Genomic DNA, 20,580 nt, shown 5'->3' with positions numbered 1-20,580 from the left:
CAAATTACGGTTTTGCAAAGGAAAAGGTTATAATAATACTAATAGAACATAATATTTAAGAGGATACAAGTGACTCAGTCATTTATAAACATACATGCATGAGTAGTAAATTGAAATTTGAAAGTGTCAAGACCACTATAGCAAAATAAGAATTCAATACAGAGAGGCTTTGGTTGGTTTGAAGTAATTTTATGTTTTGATTGGTTTCCAAGGTGGTGGTGGAGGAGGATTTTGTGGCCCAAGTGGTGGAATGGCTGAGAAAATGGTGTTCCTGTCAATGCCACTGCCTGTGGTACTTGTTAAGGAAATTAATGCAGCAACTAGTCCTGCATTTCCGGCTAGGGTTGGCTCAGTGAAGTTGTAATTCTTTCTCGAGTCACGGAATTGGTCAAAACGGTCTGGTCCTCCAACCATTGCTCCTGTGATCGTGTTAGGATTCGGGTTAGGAGTGTCACGCCACTTCCAACCCCCGGTGCATGAGCGATGTTTGTGATCATTTGGTATGGATGCTCCTCGATGATGAACATGCTTAGGAAATTTGTTTCCAAACCCCACTATGTAGCTCATTTTCATGGGATTTTTACCCAAGATGTACTCAATCTGTTCCATTAGAAAATAAAAACACACTGTTAATTATTTACAATTAATATGAAAGTTAGAGGCTGAAACAGAATAAAAAGGCTTGGGATGTTCAACCAGGATCATTCTTTCTCTTTGGTTTGAAAAAAAAATGTCACCTTATTTTTCCTTTATTTCCAAATAATTTGTATAGGAAACTAGGTGAAAATAATGTAGCTAGTATCTATGTAATTATTGTCAAAGCAAAGACTTGTTTTCTTTTGAAACCAAATAGTCCCTTGGAGTACATTCATTCTAACAAAGCAAAGTAAAATGCATGAAAATGGAATTGAATGGAGAAGGTACCTGAGAGGTTGCGAATGCCTTCAGAGCTGATATTGGGAAATAAGTAGAACCGCATTGCCATCCAGGGACATCAATCTCTAGCATATAATCAGCAAAAAGTGATGCCATGAAAGCAGCATTAGCTGCATATTGGAGAGACTGAGGTTGTCCATGGTTCAATTGGATTAATCCCCCTGCAAATTTCATGCACCTCATCATATTGAAAGTTAAGAGATTAATTGAATAAGCAATAAAACACATGTCTGGGTTAATTACCTCTGGTCCTGTTAAAGACTTTGTAATGATGAAGATAAGAGCACATGGTAAGACTAGTGACATTGTGGTACATCTTCAGCATGTCCTCATACGGGTATCCCGGATTCAAAAACATTCTGAACCGTGTCAGCAACAACATCGCAGCCGGTAACTTGTTATCCCAGCTCAAAACACTAAAATCAGGAGTCAAGAAATATGCCTTGGAATTCTTGAATATGGATGGATTGGTGGCCAAGGAAATGTAAGTACTATTTCCAGTGGCATAGTACAACCAAGCAGCACCCCACATGTACTCATCATAGTAGCCAGAGGAGTTATAGAAGGGTTCAATGTAAGGCTCCCCGCGACTATACGGCTTCCTCTTACCGCTATCTCTCGCGAAGTTGAACACGGTTTGAGCACCCTTGATGAGTTTTTTGGAGTAGGCAACATCATCTTGGAAAACTATAGAGGCTGATGCTAATGCTGCAGCCATTTCCCCTGCAAGATCAGCACCTTGATGTATGGATATGGTGCGACGTTGATACTCCATGTCTTCTGGCCTTTGCCAACAGTAGTGATCATCTGGTGTGGTGGAACCATTTAGACTCCCGCCAACCTAACATGAAATGCAGATTCTATTCCTTTCAGCATCCAAATTTGTGTTCATTGTGATATCAAATATGCTTTCTCTTCCTACCCTTTGTTTTCATGTTTTGCTAAAGTAGGACAAATAAGAAAACATTTGTTGAGCACAAAAGAAATAGAGAAATTTGAAGCGACCAAAAATTTATGCTGGTCTTAATGGTGAGGGAGATTTGTATAAAAGCCCACATCGAACGTTCACCCATTTAGTCCTAAACTACGCTATGTGGGAGTAAGTTGAAAACTAGACTTCATGAACACTGTTTTAAATTGAAAATTTATGCCTTCTCCATGGTACTTAATGATTAGCCATTGATTCCATCCAGATAGCTACATTTCCTAAACACACACATCAATTTTATAGCCCATACTCTTCACTACTTCATCTATACCTACTTGATGAAGAGAATATGGAGAAAAATGAAGAAAGAGAAGTGGAGTGTGGAGAAGAAGAGTTAGTGCTATTAATTATTATATACCTGGCCATAAATTTTGTCAATTTTGGTGGCAGAATTGTTGAAGGTCAAGAGCAAGTAATCAGTACCCCACTTGATGAGTTCTCGAGTATGTGCATACTCATTAATAGCCATATACTTTTGCTTATACTCAAGCACACTCCAGCTTAACATTGTCATGGCAAAAGCCATGGGAAAGTGAAACTTTGTGTTGTCCCCAGCATCATAGTAACCTCCAACCAAGCCTCCTTTCACATCAGTAGTGTCGTTTCCATCATTTAACCCTGAGTTCCCTCTCCATGGAATGCCATTGCTCTTAGGCAATCTCCCAGCTTCACCACCACAATTAATAATATATTAGATCATTCAAATCAGAACTTGGTTATTATAATAACTACTAATAAGGTCTATAAGGATGAATGTGGGCTGGAAAATGTGGATTTCAAAAAATGGACTATATAGGGGTAGTTGATAGTTTAATTTGGTTCAACATCTTATAGCTCTGAATGTGGGATCATTAGAAAGCAAAAGCGCCTCCGAGTTATTCTAGTCTCCAAGTTTTAAGCTTTGCTCCATCTTGTATTGATCAGTTGATTATGAACGAGAAAGCATATATAATTCAGTTTGTCAATAAAAAGGTCTATAAGAATGAATAACTTTCTCTTAATTTAAGGTCTTGTGTCTCAGAGACACTAGCTAAGAAATTAAAATAAAAATATTTATTATAAAAATTATAAAAAATTATTAAAAAAGAATTATAAATCGTTTAATTTTACGCATTCTAATAAAAAAATTATTTTTAGTTTCATAACTAGAGTCCTAAAGAAACTGATTAACATTTGTTTTATTTACTTAGTTAAATTTTCAGGGAAAATAAAAAAAATTAATTTAAACTTAACTTTCATAAAAAAAAAAAGTTTGTATAAAAACAAAAGTTGGAACTTGAAACTAAAAGTTTGTGGGAGTGAAGGGTGATTGTAAATGTAACTATGTAAGGATTATTAGGTATGCTACACCCTTAAAAATAAGGTGAAAAATTAAGAGATGAAAATTATAGTGTGGTTTTTATATAAATCCTGTTCGCCGATATGTCATGCACGTGAAATGGTCCTGCCCAGGATATGAAAACATGATAATTTCTTTCATTCACAAATATTAGGTGGGGCCTGACAATTTTGGTATGCTTCCCTCTAAATTTTGTTAAATATTGAGCAGGAAGCAAAACTAAAGGGAAAATATTTTAGGCTTTGATTCCAATTCTAATAATAATAATAATAATAATAAAGAAACTCTTCTTTTTTCCCCTCCTCCCCTCCATTTCTTTTCCTTCTAAACCAAACATACCGAATAAGCGTATATTATCACTTTCCTTTCAATGACTGGTCATTAGTTAATTTGTTTTGCTAGGTTTTAGCCCATAAAATTTTTAAAAAAATAATATTAATATTAAAATACCCATCATTATTTTAAGAAAAACAAACAGATCCTCATCTCATAAAAAAATAGTTGAATAGATAGCCTTCCAAACATAAAATGTATATTGGATATATAGGAATTGATCTGATTAGAGGGCTGGATTATCAATGAAACACACCTTATATGTAATATTTATAGGATATATAATTTAACATCACAATCAAATACTTTGTAATAGCATAACAAAAATTTATAAATAGAGCTTATAAAAGGTTCCGTGATCAAATTTGAGTCTATATGTAGCAGGCGTGGGGGGGGGGGGGGGGGGGGGGGGAGCATTCTTAAGTAAGCTAAATTATAATAACCCAAAAACATATATGTCAAGTGAAAGAAAACCTTTTATAATAAGAATTTTTTCATTCAAATTTGATTAGGTAAATGTGAAAACACACCATATATTAGCATCTTATGATCTTATGTTATCTGACTTTTTTAAAGCAAGCAACTCCCTTCAAAAAAATATTAAATCTTAGCTGTTGATGGGGAAATAAATTATTAATATTAATATTAATATTAATTATATGTACATACATAATAAATCAGTTTAAGGTTGTCAGTTTTTCATCTCGAGATGCCCCAATCTACTTTTTCATTTTGTTTCTTGGACTGAGTCATTCATTTTTCTAGAACATGTTATTTTGTAACAAAAAAAATTATTATATAAGTTATTCAATCAAATACTTATAAAACAATTCAATCAAATTATGATATATTAAAAACCATAAAAAAAAACAATTATATTATCCATAAGGAACTAAGTACATTAAACTTTAAACATAACCTATATAATTATTAAAAAATGAATCAATTATCAAACATTTAAAATTAAATTTAGAATTGTACCATAACAATGTAAAATATTTTAGCTAGAGTAAAATGTATATAATATAAGTGGTCGCGATCATTGGGTCTTAGGTTGTTTGGCAATTACCTTACCAAATCAATGGAAGCGGTCAAATAATGGCGACATACATTTGCGGTCAAATAATGGCGACATACATTTGCGCCCAAAAAACAAAAAAGCCGTCCATTGATATAATATTTTTGAATCAGTAAAAAACTAGATCAGAGGACCACTTTTAATTCAAAAAAAGAAAAAAAAATCAAAAGCAACTAATTAATGTAGTGAAAAGACGCTTGAAAGCTGGTCTTTGACAATAATAACAAAATATGATGGTGCTAGTTAAAAACATTTTTTTCCAAGAATTTATCGTTTATTTTTAACTTTTTAGTGAGTTTTTTAAACAATTGTTTTAAAAAATAAACAAATCTAAACATACACTTATAATCAACAGTTCAACACGTAGTTATATTTAATGAACTTGCAGCTCTTAGAAGAAGTTGACGTACCAGAGCAAAGCTTAAACAAAACAGCTTCAGTCCATTATTAGTAAACTACAAGGGTTTATCCCTTTCAATTATCATAAATAATTATTGAGAAGAGTAGCATTATATGTTGACATTTACTTTATTTTACTTACTAGTTCTTCTTTTATCACATTTTTTATATAGGTATATAGCAAAAATATTATTTTTCTTAACATGTGATATAATTAAATAAAAAGTCATATTTCACCATCAATTATATATGATAGCCACGTTCAAATGCACCCGTGTGAATATGTACGGGTATGACTGCATGAAGAAATGTGATTAGTTTTGTTATAAACAACTAAATATGGACTAAATTAATATATACAACATAATGTTATATCATTTACGGAGAAAAAAAATACAGACTATATAAGTGTATTATCTTCTATATATTGTCAATTTTTTATTTACTTTTTTTTGTATATATCAATTGTCTAAACCAAATAGAACTAATAAAAAGTGATATAATAATTAAATATACCAAATGATCACACTATAAAAATTTAATTAATATATAAGCAACTAAATTTAGTGACAAAAATTACTTTTTATATCGTTAATATACAAACATACGCCATAAAAAAATTTAGTGATTATTGTTTTTTTAAATAAAAAATATTTTCACTAATGTTAGTTTTTCTTGTATTGTGAAAAAAAAAATATTGTATATATGAGAAAGAATTGCATATGAAATGGGATATTATATATACAGCAGATGATGAGATGTGTAGAACATACATTTTTGAGCATTGAAGAAGAGGAGTGCTTTGTGGAGGGCAAGGGTGTAATTATCCGGTGGTGTAGGTGGAGAATGGTGCTTGGGCAAGGACTTGACGATGATGATGGGGAGACCAATGACAATGAAAGCCAAGAAAATGGAACCAAAAAGCCACTTCAATGCCTTGTGGCTGATCATTATGCACCCAAAGTCCACATACTTGGTCTTCTTACTCTTCTCACCCCTCCCCAAAACCCAGCTTTGTAGAGTTTCATCCAAATCTTGGCTTTGTGGATGGTACCTCTCAAGTAGTGCTGCCCTATCCCACTCTTTGTTGTGGTTGTTATTAGCCTCGTACCCTGAAACCTCTTCACCACTTGAGCTCATCTCAAAGGACCCTCCCCAATTATTTCTTGAATGCATGGTGTATTATCTTATATATGATAATGAATATGATGATATGGGATATTGATGGCTATTCTTGATTATGATCGATGATCACAAAAATACTAATGATATGTTTGGAAACACGTTAAAAATAGAAAAATCATGTTTGGAATGTAAAACTTATAACTATTAACTTCTGAAAATTATAATCCAAACATGAAATCATTTACGCTATTATAAGTGGTGGGTTTTTATACAAAAATGGATGGACAAATATAACAACGGAAGGATATTAAATTGCATGCTATAGTACTGACCCAAGAAATGGCATGAATGAAAGATGATAATCCTAGACTATATATAGTGCCAATTCTAGACGGCTATTATATATGTGTGTGGGTGTGATGTGAATTAGGGAATGAAAATACATATGAATATGTTTGAGAGAGAGAGGGGAGGGTTGGCTTCAAGAATTAGATAGATTCTTTTCATCAATATAAAAGGAACATTTTAGTCATTCTTTAGTTTCCATCAATTTGCGTGTTCTGACTTTTGAACTTTAAAGTATTCGTGTATTACCAAAAACAATTGAATAAGTAAATGAAGGAGAATTTCTTATAATAGGAATTATACAATTGCCTAGATCCCACATACGGTCCACTCGTCCAGCTACACAATATCACCTGCCACCACAAAAATGAAGACTGGAAATTAATTATATTATATATGTACATAAAATTTAAACGCGTTAATTGGGAACCTCCGATTGATTTCATATCGACTAATATTTGCATATCGACAAATTAATGATCTGGAAGTGATGCTCTTCATTTTAACATTTTTCAGCAAGAAAAATTTAAGTTGTCTAGTCTCGTACTCAAATTAAGGAGACGTATTGTTTCATTGTATTGAAAAGAATAACAGTATAATTATTAGTTATTTGAAATTTTTGGATTTTAGAAACTATTTTTTTTCGATATTGGGATTTTAGAAACTTTAGATAACAGGTCTACAACATTGCATAAAGCTGAAATGGAATTAATGACAAACCATTTAGTATGCATTTGTGGAACACAAATATATAAAATTATATTATGGATCCCGGATCCCAAAGCCAAAGCACTCCAGCCGTCATGGAATTTTAGAGTGTGTGTGATCGGTGATAAAAGGGAATCATCCTTATTTATAGAATTTGATTGGACCTAAGGTCTCAGGTCCAATATTAGAGGTTCAATTGTTACATTGTGGTTAGTTCAATATTTTTTTTTATCAATATTAATCAGTCTCATTGAAACAATCTTGGTCGTATAGTGAATAACCCTCTAAGCATTAAGCCTTATGGTGTAAATGCTTAAAGGTAAATTATCCTTAAGAATCAGTCTTTATAACATCCTACAAATTTAACCTTGGGAAGGGAACCATATCTAGTAGCTCAAGGGACAAATATTTGTCTTAGGATACTATACTTAATTATAAAGGATATTTTAGAGATGCTTTCATGTTCTAGGAGAAATATATTAGGTTAGTTTTAAAACTATTAGAAGTTTTAAATTTTCCATTAATGTATATTCATATTATTTGTAATTTAAGAGAAACATATATCAGCTTATAATATATATTTATTATATTAACTTCTATTGATTAAATTAGGTTTCTGATAATTGCCAAATATTCTTTAATTCTACACATGATTTGAGGCAATTATCTAGTATTCTTTTATACATTGAGTCTTGTTTTGACTTAAAGTTAGGATAAAATAAGAAATTACACATAGATACCTTAGGTTGTTAAATTGTTAGTATTTCTTATGTTTTTATGGAGTTTTGCAGGAATTAAGTCAGAAATTATAAGTGGGGATTTGATCCCTTAAGCGTTGCTTGTTATACGCTTAAACCAGCCAAGACAGGTTGATTTAGAGAAGCCACTAACATGCCTCACTCAAGCGAATCTCCCTAGGTACTTAAGCGAGAGGACTTACAAGTTGATTGATGAAGCCTAGTTTGCTTAAGTGTGTCCTATTATGTGCTTAAGTGAGCTAAGTCAGAGAACACACTTGAAGCCACTGGAAGTTCTCACTTAAGCCTAAGTCTTAAGGAACTTTAGTGAGAGACACAAATCCATCAATGATACGAAGACCTTGCTCAAGCGCAACATTCTGTGTGCTTAAGAAAAGGGAGACAATAGCCAGGCCATTAAGGATCAAAAGGCCTCACCTAAGTGAGCCATTAATTACCCACACTTAAGCAAGGAGGTCATGCCAGGCCCAAGCCTGTAGCAGTTTATAAAAACCCCGTGCACGAATGAAGAAACATCTTGGCATGAATCAAAACAATAGTTCTGTGAGAGAGAGAGCGAATCATTTTCTAGGCTTTTAGATTGAATTCATTTGTATGATTTCTAGGAGCAATTGTACTCACATTATGAGCATTTAATCTTCTCATCTGGCGAGGTTGGAAAATGGCTAAACCTAATCTCATGTAGTTCTCCTTTTAATACAATTGTTTATGCTTTTATTATTCTTCATCAATTCTTAATGCTTGTTCTAGACTGATCGCCTATTGCTCGATCATAGGAACCATTAGCTTAATTAGAAAACACTCTTTTGGTTCTTGAAATTGAGAAAAGTAGTTAATTGAGATTGTCACTAGAAATAGGTCAATACTAATTAGGCTTTGTTAATTCTTAATCGATAATGTTGGTTATCTAGATTAATTTGCCAAGACATTGGGAACTAATCTAAATAATTTAGGCTCTTCCACCTAAGACATTAGGGTTAAAATATATTTGTGAATTGGAAATAAATTGCACGAATAACTAAATTAATTGTGTTTTTTATATTGAAAGAAGGGAAAACCAAGTCTAACCTTGACTATTCAAACCTCTCGATTCTCACAACAATACTGCATTCATTTTGTGCTATTCCATTTAACATTACTCTTGTTCTTATAGTTCTTCTTTCTTTCTTTATTTATTTACTCTTCATTATCCTTTAAATATTCAAAAAAAATCTTTGAGAAAATACTCTTACAAAACCTTAGTCTTTTAAGTCAAATTGCATGGATAAATACTAGTCCTTTGAGACACGACTTGGGCGAAAGTCCTATTACTCTTTCAAAACTTGTGGTTTCACTTGACCATAAGAAAAATCCCTAACAGTTACCAAAGATAAAGTAAATATACTAGTAGTGTTTTATTTAATTACTACCTCAGTTCCTACATATAGGATCCAAATACCTAATTGATTGATATTAAGAAAAATGGTTAATTTAGTTGATAGCAATAAATTTGTCTTAAATTTATAACTTTTCCAAAATTATCCTTGTGATTAATACTCTTTATCTTCTAATTGTTTGTCAATACATTCTCTCTTTGATTTAATGAGGGGTATTTCTAGTCTAAAAATAATTAATGCAAGAAACATTATAGATTGGGTCTTATGAAAAGGAACAAATATCATTTCAATTTTGGATCTTATAAATAGGAACGAAGGGATTTAAGAGCCTAGTGGGACCAACTAATAACATGATGTGAATCCCCCTTGTCTTGCTTCAATTGGGATCAATTCTAGGATGGGATTCACACACCAATTGAGCCAGAAATGTATCGTTAACTTTTATACATTTCTCAGCCTATAGAACTAGGATTGGAACGGTTCCAAAATGAGGTGAAAGAGGACATTCTGAAACACATTTTAGGCACAAAAAACACTGAAATGGGTTAAGTAAAACAAGAGATATGCAAATAAGAATTTCAGACAAAATTTCAGAATTAGCAATGTAGAAATTAAACAAGGAAATAGAAAATGTGAAAGGAAGAACAAGATAGGCACCACAAACAATAATGTTTGATAAGACTTGAGGATCGCCACAAGAATCGAGCAATTCTTGATAAGATCAAGTGATTCAAGGAAAAACCCCAGCAGAGACAATTCTCATGCTTCAATGTTAAAACCCAACAAAAGTCCCATGTCTATTCAATTCAAAAATGGTTTATACCAATCAGTTTTCATGCACTTGATAGAAAATAAAAGAAGAAATAAAATAAAATCTCAACATTGTAAACATAACTAAAATGCCTTAGTGGTTAAGTGAGGCATAACTAAGCTTGATAAAATCTCAACATTGTAAGCTTGATGACCAATTCTCATGCAGGCCTCTAGATGTTGGGTCCCCTAATGCAATTGGATTGCCTTTAAATTAGCTATTGTCATACCCTAATTTCGTCCGGGGACCATCCGTTGTTGGGATGCAACCCTCATTTGACCACTTCGAGGTACTTGGCACCCATCGTTAGGCAATTCATGAAGTTCCGTGACATGCCGAAAGTCAAAAGAAAACATTGTTGCACAATCCGTGAAGTTCCGTGACATGCCGAAAGTCAAAAGGAAGTGTTAGTGCGCAATCCGTAAATTTTCGTAACATTCCGGAAGGCAAAAAAGGGATGATTACGTAATCCGTAAGGTTCCGTAACATTACGGAAAGAAAACAAGTATCGTTACGTAATTCGTAAGTTTCCGTAACATTACGGAAAAAGAATCAGCAAAAAAAGGCAAGGGGTGTATTTAGTAAACAGGGGGTGCAAATAGCAACCAAGCCCACTTGGGCCTTCAAGGAAGTTCTCCAGAAGGCGGTGCCTTTTGGAGGAAGCAACCTAGCTCTCCTCGGCAAGCTGGGTGGCAAGCTTCTCCTTCCTTTTCCTATAAATAGGGAAAGGAGGGAAGAACAAAAATGTTCAACCCTCCTGGTATCTGAGATTCACTTAAAATTAGTGAGAAAAATTGTTTCCGTGAAGAAAATCAAAGCCGAGGCGCTTCCATAATGCTTCCGTGACGTTTCCGTGGGTGATTTCACGAAAATTTCAACCGTTCTTTGTCGTTCTTCATCATTCTTCAGTCTTCAACCGGTAAGTTCCTGAAATCGAACTTTTCAATTCATTCTATGTATCCTTAGTGGTCCTCATTTGTTTCGCGTTCTTTTATTTCCATTTCATTTACTTTTCGTAGCCCCTTTTGACGTGCTTTAGTCTTTTATTTAAGTCATTTTCTCGCCTAATCAAAAATAAAATAAATTTCCACCGATCATTCGTATTGTAACATCCTTTAATTTCTGTTAAAATGAATTCCGACCGTTCGGTCATGCCGTAACCACGTTTTAAACCAAAAAAGAGGCAAAATAATAATATAATAATCAAAAATATCTTTTAGTAAAATAAATCAAAAAAATCAATTGGACGTTTTCTTTAGAATTTCCCTTTCTTAATCGAATCGACTAATAACCAAAGTGAGACTAAGGCTAAAATCAATTCATAAATCAAACTTTTGTCATCACCTAAAAAGCCATTTTTAAGGCCCAACGCCTTGAAATGGTCTTGTCCGCTTTTATTGGTTAAACATGGATTTCTAAAGGCCTAAAATCAACATGTAACTTTATTACCTCTTTCAAAAATAAAGAGATCATTAATGGTCCAATGCCTTAATGTTTTCTCTCTTTCCAAAAAAAAATCGAAAGATTATTTAATGGTCCAATGCCTTAAATGACCTTTCATTCAATAAAAACATATCTTGCAAAAAAAAAGGATAAAAAAATAAATTTAACCAAATGCTTTGTTCTCAAAGAACTACATAGGTCTGATTTCCTTATCACAATTGAGGAATACGTAGGAGCAAGGGAAACACCCTCGTCGACCACAAAAAATAAAAAATAAAAGGCATAAAAAGACATAAGAACGTGAAAATAGAGAAGATAACATAAAGTCATATTTGCACATTTGATTAAAGGCTGCCGTCTCTTGTGACGGACGTATGGGGTGCTAATACCTTCCTCGTGCGTAAATACAACTCCCGAACCTTTCACTTAAAGTTTGTAGACCACGTCTTTTTCAGTTTTTCCGACGTTTTACTCAAATAAACGTTGGTGGCGACTCCACGCGTATTCCTTTCTTGGAATACGCACCCGTGAGTCTCGTGTCGCCCTCCTGCCGAAGGGTAGGTTGTGACAGTTGGCGACTCCGCTGGGGACTGCTTTTAGAGAGTTAGGCCATTTAATCTTGTGCAATGTTTTATCATGACTTTCTTCTTTGTTGGTTTCCCTTTATTTTTCTTATGTTCTTGTATATATAACTCTTTGATGCTTTTAGTGCATTTTAAAAATGTATGCATGAGGTAAATATTTATTCATTTGATGCACACAAAACACCAACACTATTTGCACATACGGTGAGTTGAAAAAGGGCCCTATACCCGGGCTCGTGGGAACATAAGGAGTGGAGGTGAATCTGTGATCATGCTAGATCTCCGACTTGCTTGATTACAGTGAACCCTCATCTAGAGTTTTTCTCTTTGATAACATATTGTTGCTAGTAGTCCATACTGCTGCAATATGTTCTTCGAAGGGGATGATACCTCTAGAGACCATCAAGTGAGATATGACCACCTTGGGAAATATCACTAAAAGCCCTTTTAGCTCCCTCCCATGTAGGTCCCTAAAATAGGGGTACGAAGCAAACACGCTGCGTGCCATTTTTTCACACTGCCATGCATGTAGTCAAATGTCGTGTACCCCTTTGATTATATTTGTTTGTGAATATTGTCGTACTATGTACATCCTCGTGTTGTGCCTTTTGCATATGCATCATGCATGGGTTCTGTCTTGATCCCTTCTCTTTGGAAAACCAACGGATGGTCCGTGTCACCTTCTTAAATACATGCGTCGGGCACTATGCTACCCCAAGACGTTGTATCTAAGAAGGAGACAATTTCCCGGGCTCCCGTATTCATAAATTGCATCTGTATCATATGCATTTCTTCATGCATTAATCCATTCCACCCATGATAGATGTCGGGGTTTTGATTCGCACCGATTTTGTTTCACTTTAGTAAAACATGGGATCAATTCAAATGCCTTCGCTTAAAAAGAGGTTCTATCAAGTCAAGGTCAAGAGCCTAAGGATCACCAGTCTAAAAGAGTTAGGGTAGTTGATGGGTCAGCTCCAGCGGCAAGCTTTTCGCAAAGCTTACGGTAAAATCTGGGACCTAGCCATGGTAGAAGTCTCCACAGAGGCCATTGCCTCCCTCGCCCAGTATTACGATCAGTCATTGAGGTGCTTCACCTTCGGGGACTTCCAGCTATCACCCATGATAGAAGAATTTGAAGAGATCCTAGGATGCCCTCTAGGGGGAAGGAGACCATACCTCTTCTCAGGGTTCTATCCCTCATTAGCTAGAATTTCTAAGATAGTCCAAATCTCGGCGCAGGAATTAGACCACAGAAAGCAAGTCGAAAATGGGGTGGTTGGAATACCGAGAAAATATTTGGAGGCAAAAGCAAGAATCTTGGCAGGTAAAGGTGAATGGGCCCCGTTCATAGACATTCTCGCACTATTGATCTTCGGAGGAGTCCTCTTTCCGAATGTGGATGGGTTGGTGGACCTAGCAGCGATCAACGCTTTTCTCGCCTATCATGACCACAAGGAAAACCCGGTTGTCGCTATGCTAGCTGACCTATATGACACCTTCGATCGAAGGTGTGAGAAGAGCAGTACGAGGATTGTTTGTTGTACTCCAGCTCTTTATGTATGGTTGGTTTCGCACCTTTTTCATCAAGAGGTAAGGCATGTTTGCCCACTAGAAAGTCACCGTTCATGCACAGAGAAAGGAGGCGCAAATTGGGACCAACTCTTAGCAAAAAAAGAAGGAGCATCTATCAACTGGTTCCCTCGATGAAAAGAAGGAAGAATCAGAGTTCTTATTTTGTGCAGAGGATTTCTGAATGTTCCCTTGATGGGGACGAGGGGTTGCATCAGTTACAATCCCGTTCTTGCTATAAGGCAACTTGGCTACCCTATGAGAGGGGCACCATTAGAGGAAGAGATCACGCCTGTCATTTCACGAGGTTTCAATAAGACCAACGTGGAGACACTTCAGAAGGTTTGCAAGGCATGGGAGGTGGTGCGAAAGAAGGACAAGGAACTCAGGGGCAGTAAAAATAGGCCCATCGGTGGCTACCGTAAGTGGTTGAGAGCCCACGTGCAAGGTTTGGATTGGCTCCCACGTTTGAGACCGCTAAAAGGGAGGAAGTTGAGGCACCGGAGGAAGATGAAGAGGTGCAGGCCCTTAGGATAGAACTCGAGCAAGCTCAAACAGTCAAAGAAATGTTCAAATCAGCAGCTCTAAAGATCCAAAAGGAGAATGCCGAACTGAGAGATATAAATACAGCTACCACCAAAGCCTTGGAACAAGAGACCAAGAGGGCTCGTAGGGAGGAGCACGGCCGAAACAAGTTCCGAGGGTCCAGAGAGAGGAAAGGGACCAATCACGAGTGGACAGTTTGATCTTGAAAGATGAGTTGAAGGTTTGCTCAAGGTCCAAAAGAAACTTGTCTCAGCGGTTATGCGAGACAGAGACCAACATGTTAGCCATCATCAGCAAATACCAAGAATAACTAAATCTAGCCACGACCCACGAGCATAGAGTGGCGGACGAGTATGCCCAAGTGTACGCGGAAAAGGAGGCTAGAGGAAGGGTGATCGACTCATTACATCAAGAGGCAACAATGTGGATGGACCGATTTGCTCTTACCTTGAACGGGAGTCAAGAACTTCCCCGATTGCTAGCCAAGGCCAAAGCGATGGCGGGCACCTACTCCGCCCCCGAAGAGATCCACGGACTTCTCAGCTATTGTCAGCACATGATAGATTTAATGGCCCATATAATTAGAAACCGCTAGGAAACTTGTATTGTCACTCAGATCTTGACTAGTTATAACTTTTTGAATAAAATGAGTTTATCCCATGTTTTTACTCCAAAAGTCAGTGCAAATCAAATCACTCCTGCATTTTATCTCTAGCATGCATTCATTATTCTTTACCTACTCCTCACATTTGGTTTTTTAGGAAATACACCATAACTAAACGCGCCCCAAGGCATCCATATCGCACCAGATCCAAATCTAGAACGATGGGTGATCAAGAGGAGACACAGGAACAGATGAAAGCCGACATGTCGGCTTTGAAAGAACAAATGGCTTCCATGATGGAGGCCATGTTAGGAATGAGACAACTCATGGAGAAAAACGTGGCCACCGCTTCCGCTGTTAGTTCGGCTGCCGAAGTAGACCCAACTCTCCTAGCTACCCCGCACCATCCTCCCCCAAACGCAGTAGGACAAGAAAGGAGCACACTGGGGCACAACAACAACCCCCATTTGGGATACAACCGGGTGGCTTACCCTTATGGATTACCACCTAATTACACGCCGCCAGTCATGCATGATGATGTGGGTCATGTCTCTTCCCCCATCCTCGAAGGGGAGCCTCCTCGACAACCCGGCGAGGTCCATGAAGATCATCGAGAGTATGCCCAAGGGAATGTCGATTTCTACCCCCCGATCCCCGTCGAGGGTCCGGCGCCCAACACATTGCCTCAGCCCAACCTCACAGCACAACCAATATTCTTGTCCACAGAAGGACCACCTTCGGCGGCCGAAGAAAGAAGGAAACTCGATCTCCTCGAGGAGAGATTGAGAGCTGTTGAAGGCTTTGGTGACTATCCGTTCGCAGACATGACAGATCTTTGCTTGGTACTGGATGTTGTCATCCCCCCAAAATTCAAAGTGCCTGATTTCGACAAGTATAAAGGGATGACTTGTCCTAAGAACCATCTCAAGATGTATTGTCGCAAGATAGGGGCGCACTCTAGGGATGAAAAGTTGTTAATACACTTTTTCCAAGATAGCTTGGCTGGAGCCATGGTTGTTTGGTACACTAATCTAGAAGCTTCCCGCATCCGTACTTGGAAGGACCTGATTACTGCTTTCCTAAGGCAATATCAATATAATTCCGATATGGCTCCCGATCGCACTCAGCTACAGAATATGTTTAAGAAGGAAGGTGAGACCTTTAAAGAGTATGCACAATGGTGGAGAGACCTGGCAGCACAAGTGGCCCCTCCCATGGTCAAAAGGGAGATGATTACCATGATGGTAGACACCTTGCCAGTGTTTTACTATGAGAAGTTGGTAGGCTACATGCCTTCCAGCTTCGCGGACTTGGTATTCGCTGGGGAAAGAATCGAAGTAGGGTTGAAAAGAGGGAAGTTCGATTACGTTTCCTCCACAAGTGCCAATGCTAAGAGAATCGGAGCAACTGGGGCAAAAAGGAAGGAAGGAGATACCCATGCCATCACTTCGGCACCCGCATGGGTCAAGCCCCTACAGACCTCTCATGGTACACATCAGTACGCGCAACATCATCCGAGCTTTTCAACTCACGCCGGGAACTCCTCCAATTCAGCGCCCGTACAACCTAGAGCGCCCGCCCCCATCCAGAGGGAGGCTCCCCAAGCTCCGGCTCCAACCACGACTCGCCCGGCCGGCAATGCCCACTTTGGTGCCGGTTCCAACGCGATGAGTAACTTTCCCCCGAAGCCAATTCCAGAATTCACCCCGATCCCAATGACGTACGAAGACCTCTTGCCGTCCCTCATCGCCAACCAAATGGCCGTAATAACTCTCGGGAAGATCTACCAACATCCTTTCCCAAAATGGTATGATCATGACGCAACTTGCATGTACCATGGGAAAACCCTGGGTCACTCCACCGAAAAATGCCTAGCCCTTAAATACAAGGTCCAACATTTGATAGACGCCGGATGGCTGACGTTTCAAGAGGATCGGCCCAACGTAAAAACAAACCCGCTCGCCAATCATGGTGGGGGAGCAGTTAACGCCATTGAGTCGGATAGGCCGCGCAGGTCTAAGCCTTTAAAGGACATGGTGACCCCTAGGAGGTATATCTATGAGGCCCTACAAAAGGGAGGTGTAATTCCCCACGGTGGGCATGAAGAGGATTCTTGTTTGTTGCATCCCGGCGAGCTACATGACATGGAAACATGTTTAGCAGTGGACGAATTGTTGCAACGAATGATAGATCAAGGCCGACTGGAAGTCGGTGATGAGGGGAGGGAAGAGCAGCATATATGTATGCAGTTCGTAGATGAGAGAAGTTTTGGAAGGCTTAAACCTTTGGTGATATATTTCACCAAGGACGTAGCTTCACAAAAGCCCCGATACCCCTCAACAGCTAAACCTATTCCTTTCCCATACCAAAACAGCCACGCAGTCCCGTGGAGGTATACACCTCCGAGTGAAAGGAAAGAAGAGGCCACCGACATCAGCTCATTGTCGGCCAAGGTAACCAATATCACGGGGCTGAGCGGTGTGACCCGCAGCGGTCGTGTGTTTGCACCTCCCGACCTACCGACACAACCCGCAAACGTTAAGGGGAAGGCAAAGGTGGTGGAAGAAAATGACAAAACGACCCCTACTCCGAACGAGGATATTCCAGTGAAAGGTCTTCCGGAGAAAAGGGATGGTTGTGGCAAGAAGGAAGTGTCTCTAGAGGAAGCAAGTGAGTTTCTCCGTATTATTCAGCAGAGCGAGTTCAAGGTCATTGAGCAGCTCAACAAAACCCTGGCCAGGGTCTCTCTTTTGGAACTACTCATGAGCTCTGAGCCTCATCGGGCTTTGCTAGTAAAGGTCTTGAACGAGGCTCATGTGGCTCAAGATATCTCTGTAGAGGGCTTTGGGGGACTCGTCAATAATATCACCGCCAACAATTATCTCGCCTTCGTCGAAGAAGAAATCCCTGCTGAGGGGAGAGGGCATAACAGGGCTTTGCATGTATCAGTCAAGTGCATGGACCACGTCGTAGCCAAGGTGCTCATCGATAATGGTTCCAGTTTAAACGTAATGCCCAAAAGCACTTTGGAGAAATTACCGTTTAATGCTTCCCATCTAAAGCCAAGTTCCATGGTAGTCCGTGCCTTAGATGGCACCCGCCGAGAGGTTAGGGGAGAGATCGACCTCCCTGTACAGACAAGGCCCCCATACCTGTCAGGCTACCTTTCAAATAATGGACATTAACCCCGCTTACAGCTGCCTTTTGGGGCGCCCGTGGATCCACTCGGTGGGAGTTGTTCCCTCTACACTCCACCAAAAATTGAAATTCGTAGTAGAGGGGCATTTGGTTATCGTATCGGGCGAGGAAGACATCTTGGTGAGTTGCCCGTCCTCTATGCCATATGTGGAAGCCGCAGAGGAGTCATTAGAAATAGCCTTCCAGTCTTTTGAGGTGGTAAGCATTGCCTCTGTAGATTCCTTCTCTGGGCAACCTTGCCTGTCCGATACGGCAATAATGGTGGCCCGAGTGATGTTGGGGATTGGTTACGAGCCCGGAATGGGTTTAGGCAAGGACAACGGCGGCAGAACCAGCCTGATAAGCGCCAGAGGAAACCGTGGGAAGTTTGGGTTAGGCTATAAACCCACACAAGCGGACATAAGGAAAAGCGTTGCAGGAAGGAAGGGCGGAGGTCAAGGCTCGCGATTGGGACAAGAAGTTGAAGGAAGCCCGCCTTGCCACATCAGTAGGAGCTTTATAAGTGTGGGTCTAGGACACGAAGGCCAAGTCGTTGCGATATGCGAAGATGATTCTCCGAGTGGATCGGATTTGGTACGACCATGCCCTCCTGGTTTCCAACTAGGAAATTGGTGAGGGGAGGAGCGCCCGGATATTTATGCGACAAGCATAATGTAACCCTTTGTGGCTTTTAAAACTCTACCGTTGGGCTTAGGCTTTAGAGTTTCCTTTTGTTAAGGCTTTATGTCTTTTGTTCCTAAATTTATAATACAAAGCTCTTTCTTCATCTATTCCTACATCTCTACCCATTCTCATTCATTTGCATGTTTATTTCTTTACGTTTAAAACGCCAGATCCGACGACGAGTCCCTCGAAGGTACTAATACCTGGGACCCGACCATCGATTTCGAGCAAGAAACGAATCAGACGGAGGATGAAGAGGACGAGGATGTGGGACTTCCCCCGGAGTTAGAGAGGATAGTCGCCCATGAGGATCAAGAGATGGGGCCTCATCAAGAAGAGACAAAACTAGTGGACTTAGGAACCGACAGTGGGAAAAAAGAAGTAAAGATAGACACGGGTATGACCACACCCATCCGTGAAGAATTGACAGCCCTGCTAAAAGACTACCAAGACATCTTTTCTTGGTCGTACCAAGATATGCCCGGTTTGAGTTCTGATATCGTACAACACAGATTACCTCTAAATCCTGAGTGTTCCCCGGTAAAACAAAAACTGAGGAGGATGAAGCCCGAGACATCCTTGAAAATAAAAGAAGAGGAAAAGAAACAATTTGACGCTGGTTTTTTGGTTGTCGCTCGGTACCCAGAATGTGATGCCAACATTGTACCAATCCCTAAGAAGGATGGGAAAGTGCGAATATGTGTGGATTATCGGGACCTGAATCGAGCCAGTCCTAAAGAAAATTTTCCTCTGCCGCACATCGATATCCTCGTGGATAATACGGCCAATTTCGCTTTGTTTTCCTTTATGGATGGGTTCTCCGGTTACAATCAGATAAAAATGGTGCCGGAGAATATGGAAAAGACTACCTTCGTCACCCTATGGGGGACGTTCTATTATAAGGTGATGTCCTTTGGACTCAAGAACGCCGGGCGACTTATCAACGGGCTATGGTGGCTTTGTTCCATGATATGATGCACCGAGAAATCAAAGTCTATGTGGACGACATAATTTCCAAGTCTAAGACTGAGGAGGAACACCTTGTCAACCTGCGGAAGTTGTTCGAAAGGCTTAGGAAGTATCAATTGAGGTTAAACCCCGCTAAGTGCACCTTCGGGGTCAAATCTGGGAAATTGCTAGGTTTCATCGTGAGCCAGAAAGGGATAGAGGTGGACCTCGAAAAGGTGAAGGCCATCCTTGAGATGCCGGAACCCCGTACCAAGAGGCAGGTCCGAGGTTTCTTGGGACGCTTGAACTATATTTCCAGATTCATATCACAACTCACTGATATTTGTGAGCCGTTGTTCAAACTCTTACACAAAAACCAAACCGTCCACTGGAACGAGGATTGTCAAGAGGCGTTTGGAAGGATCAAACAGTGTCTCATGAACCCTCCTGTGCTTATGTCGCTGGTACCCGAAAGGCCTCTCATCTTGTATATGACGATTTTGGACGAGTCGATGGGATGTATGCTGGGGCAACATGATGAGTCCGGGAAGAGAGAGCGCACTGTCTACTACTTGAGTAAGAAGTTCACGGCCTGTGAAATGAATTACTCCCTGCTTGAAAGAATGTGTTGTGCTTTAGTCTGAGCATCCCACCATCTAAGACAATACATGCTAAGCCATACCACCTGGTTGATATCCAAGATGGACCCGGTTAAGTACATCTTTGAAAAGCTTGCTCTCACAGGACGGATCGCCCGGTGGCAAGTCTTACTATCCGAGTTTGATATAGTTTACGTCACCCAAAAGGCGATAAAAGGAAGCGCCTT

At 39.1% G+C, this 20,580-nt stretch overlaps 1 protein-coding gene across 1 annotated transcript; it reads right to left on the bottom strand.

The window, feature by feature from the left end:
* Positions 1 to 27: 27 nt before the first annotated feature.
* LOC114401763 (endoglucanase 12-like) lies at positions 28 to 6,677 on the bottom strand. Its single transcript, XM_028364347.1, has 5 exons — positions 5,847 to 6,677; positions 2,283 to 2,590; positions 1,180 to 1,777; positions 925 to 1,097; positions 28 to 600 (listed from the first exon to the last, which is right to left on the bottom strand). Exons 1-5 carry the CDS (start codon positions 6,247 to 6,249, stop codon positions 190 to 192), a joined length of 1,893 nt encoding a protein of 630 aa, XP_028220148.1. The 5' UTR covers positions 6,250 to 6,677; the 3' UTR covers positions 28 to 189.
* Between the last annotated feature and the right edge of the window lie 13,903 nt (positions 6,678 to 20,580).

Source organism: Glycine soja, chromosome 20, assembly GCF_004193775.1.
Source record: "Glycine soja cultivar W05 chromosome 20, ASM419377v2, whole genome shotgun sequence".
NCBI lineage: Eukaryota > Viridiplantae > Streptophyta > Magnoliopsida > Fabales > Fabaceae > Glycine > Glycine soja.
This window is presented reverse-complemented; position numbering and strand designations above follow the sequence as displayed.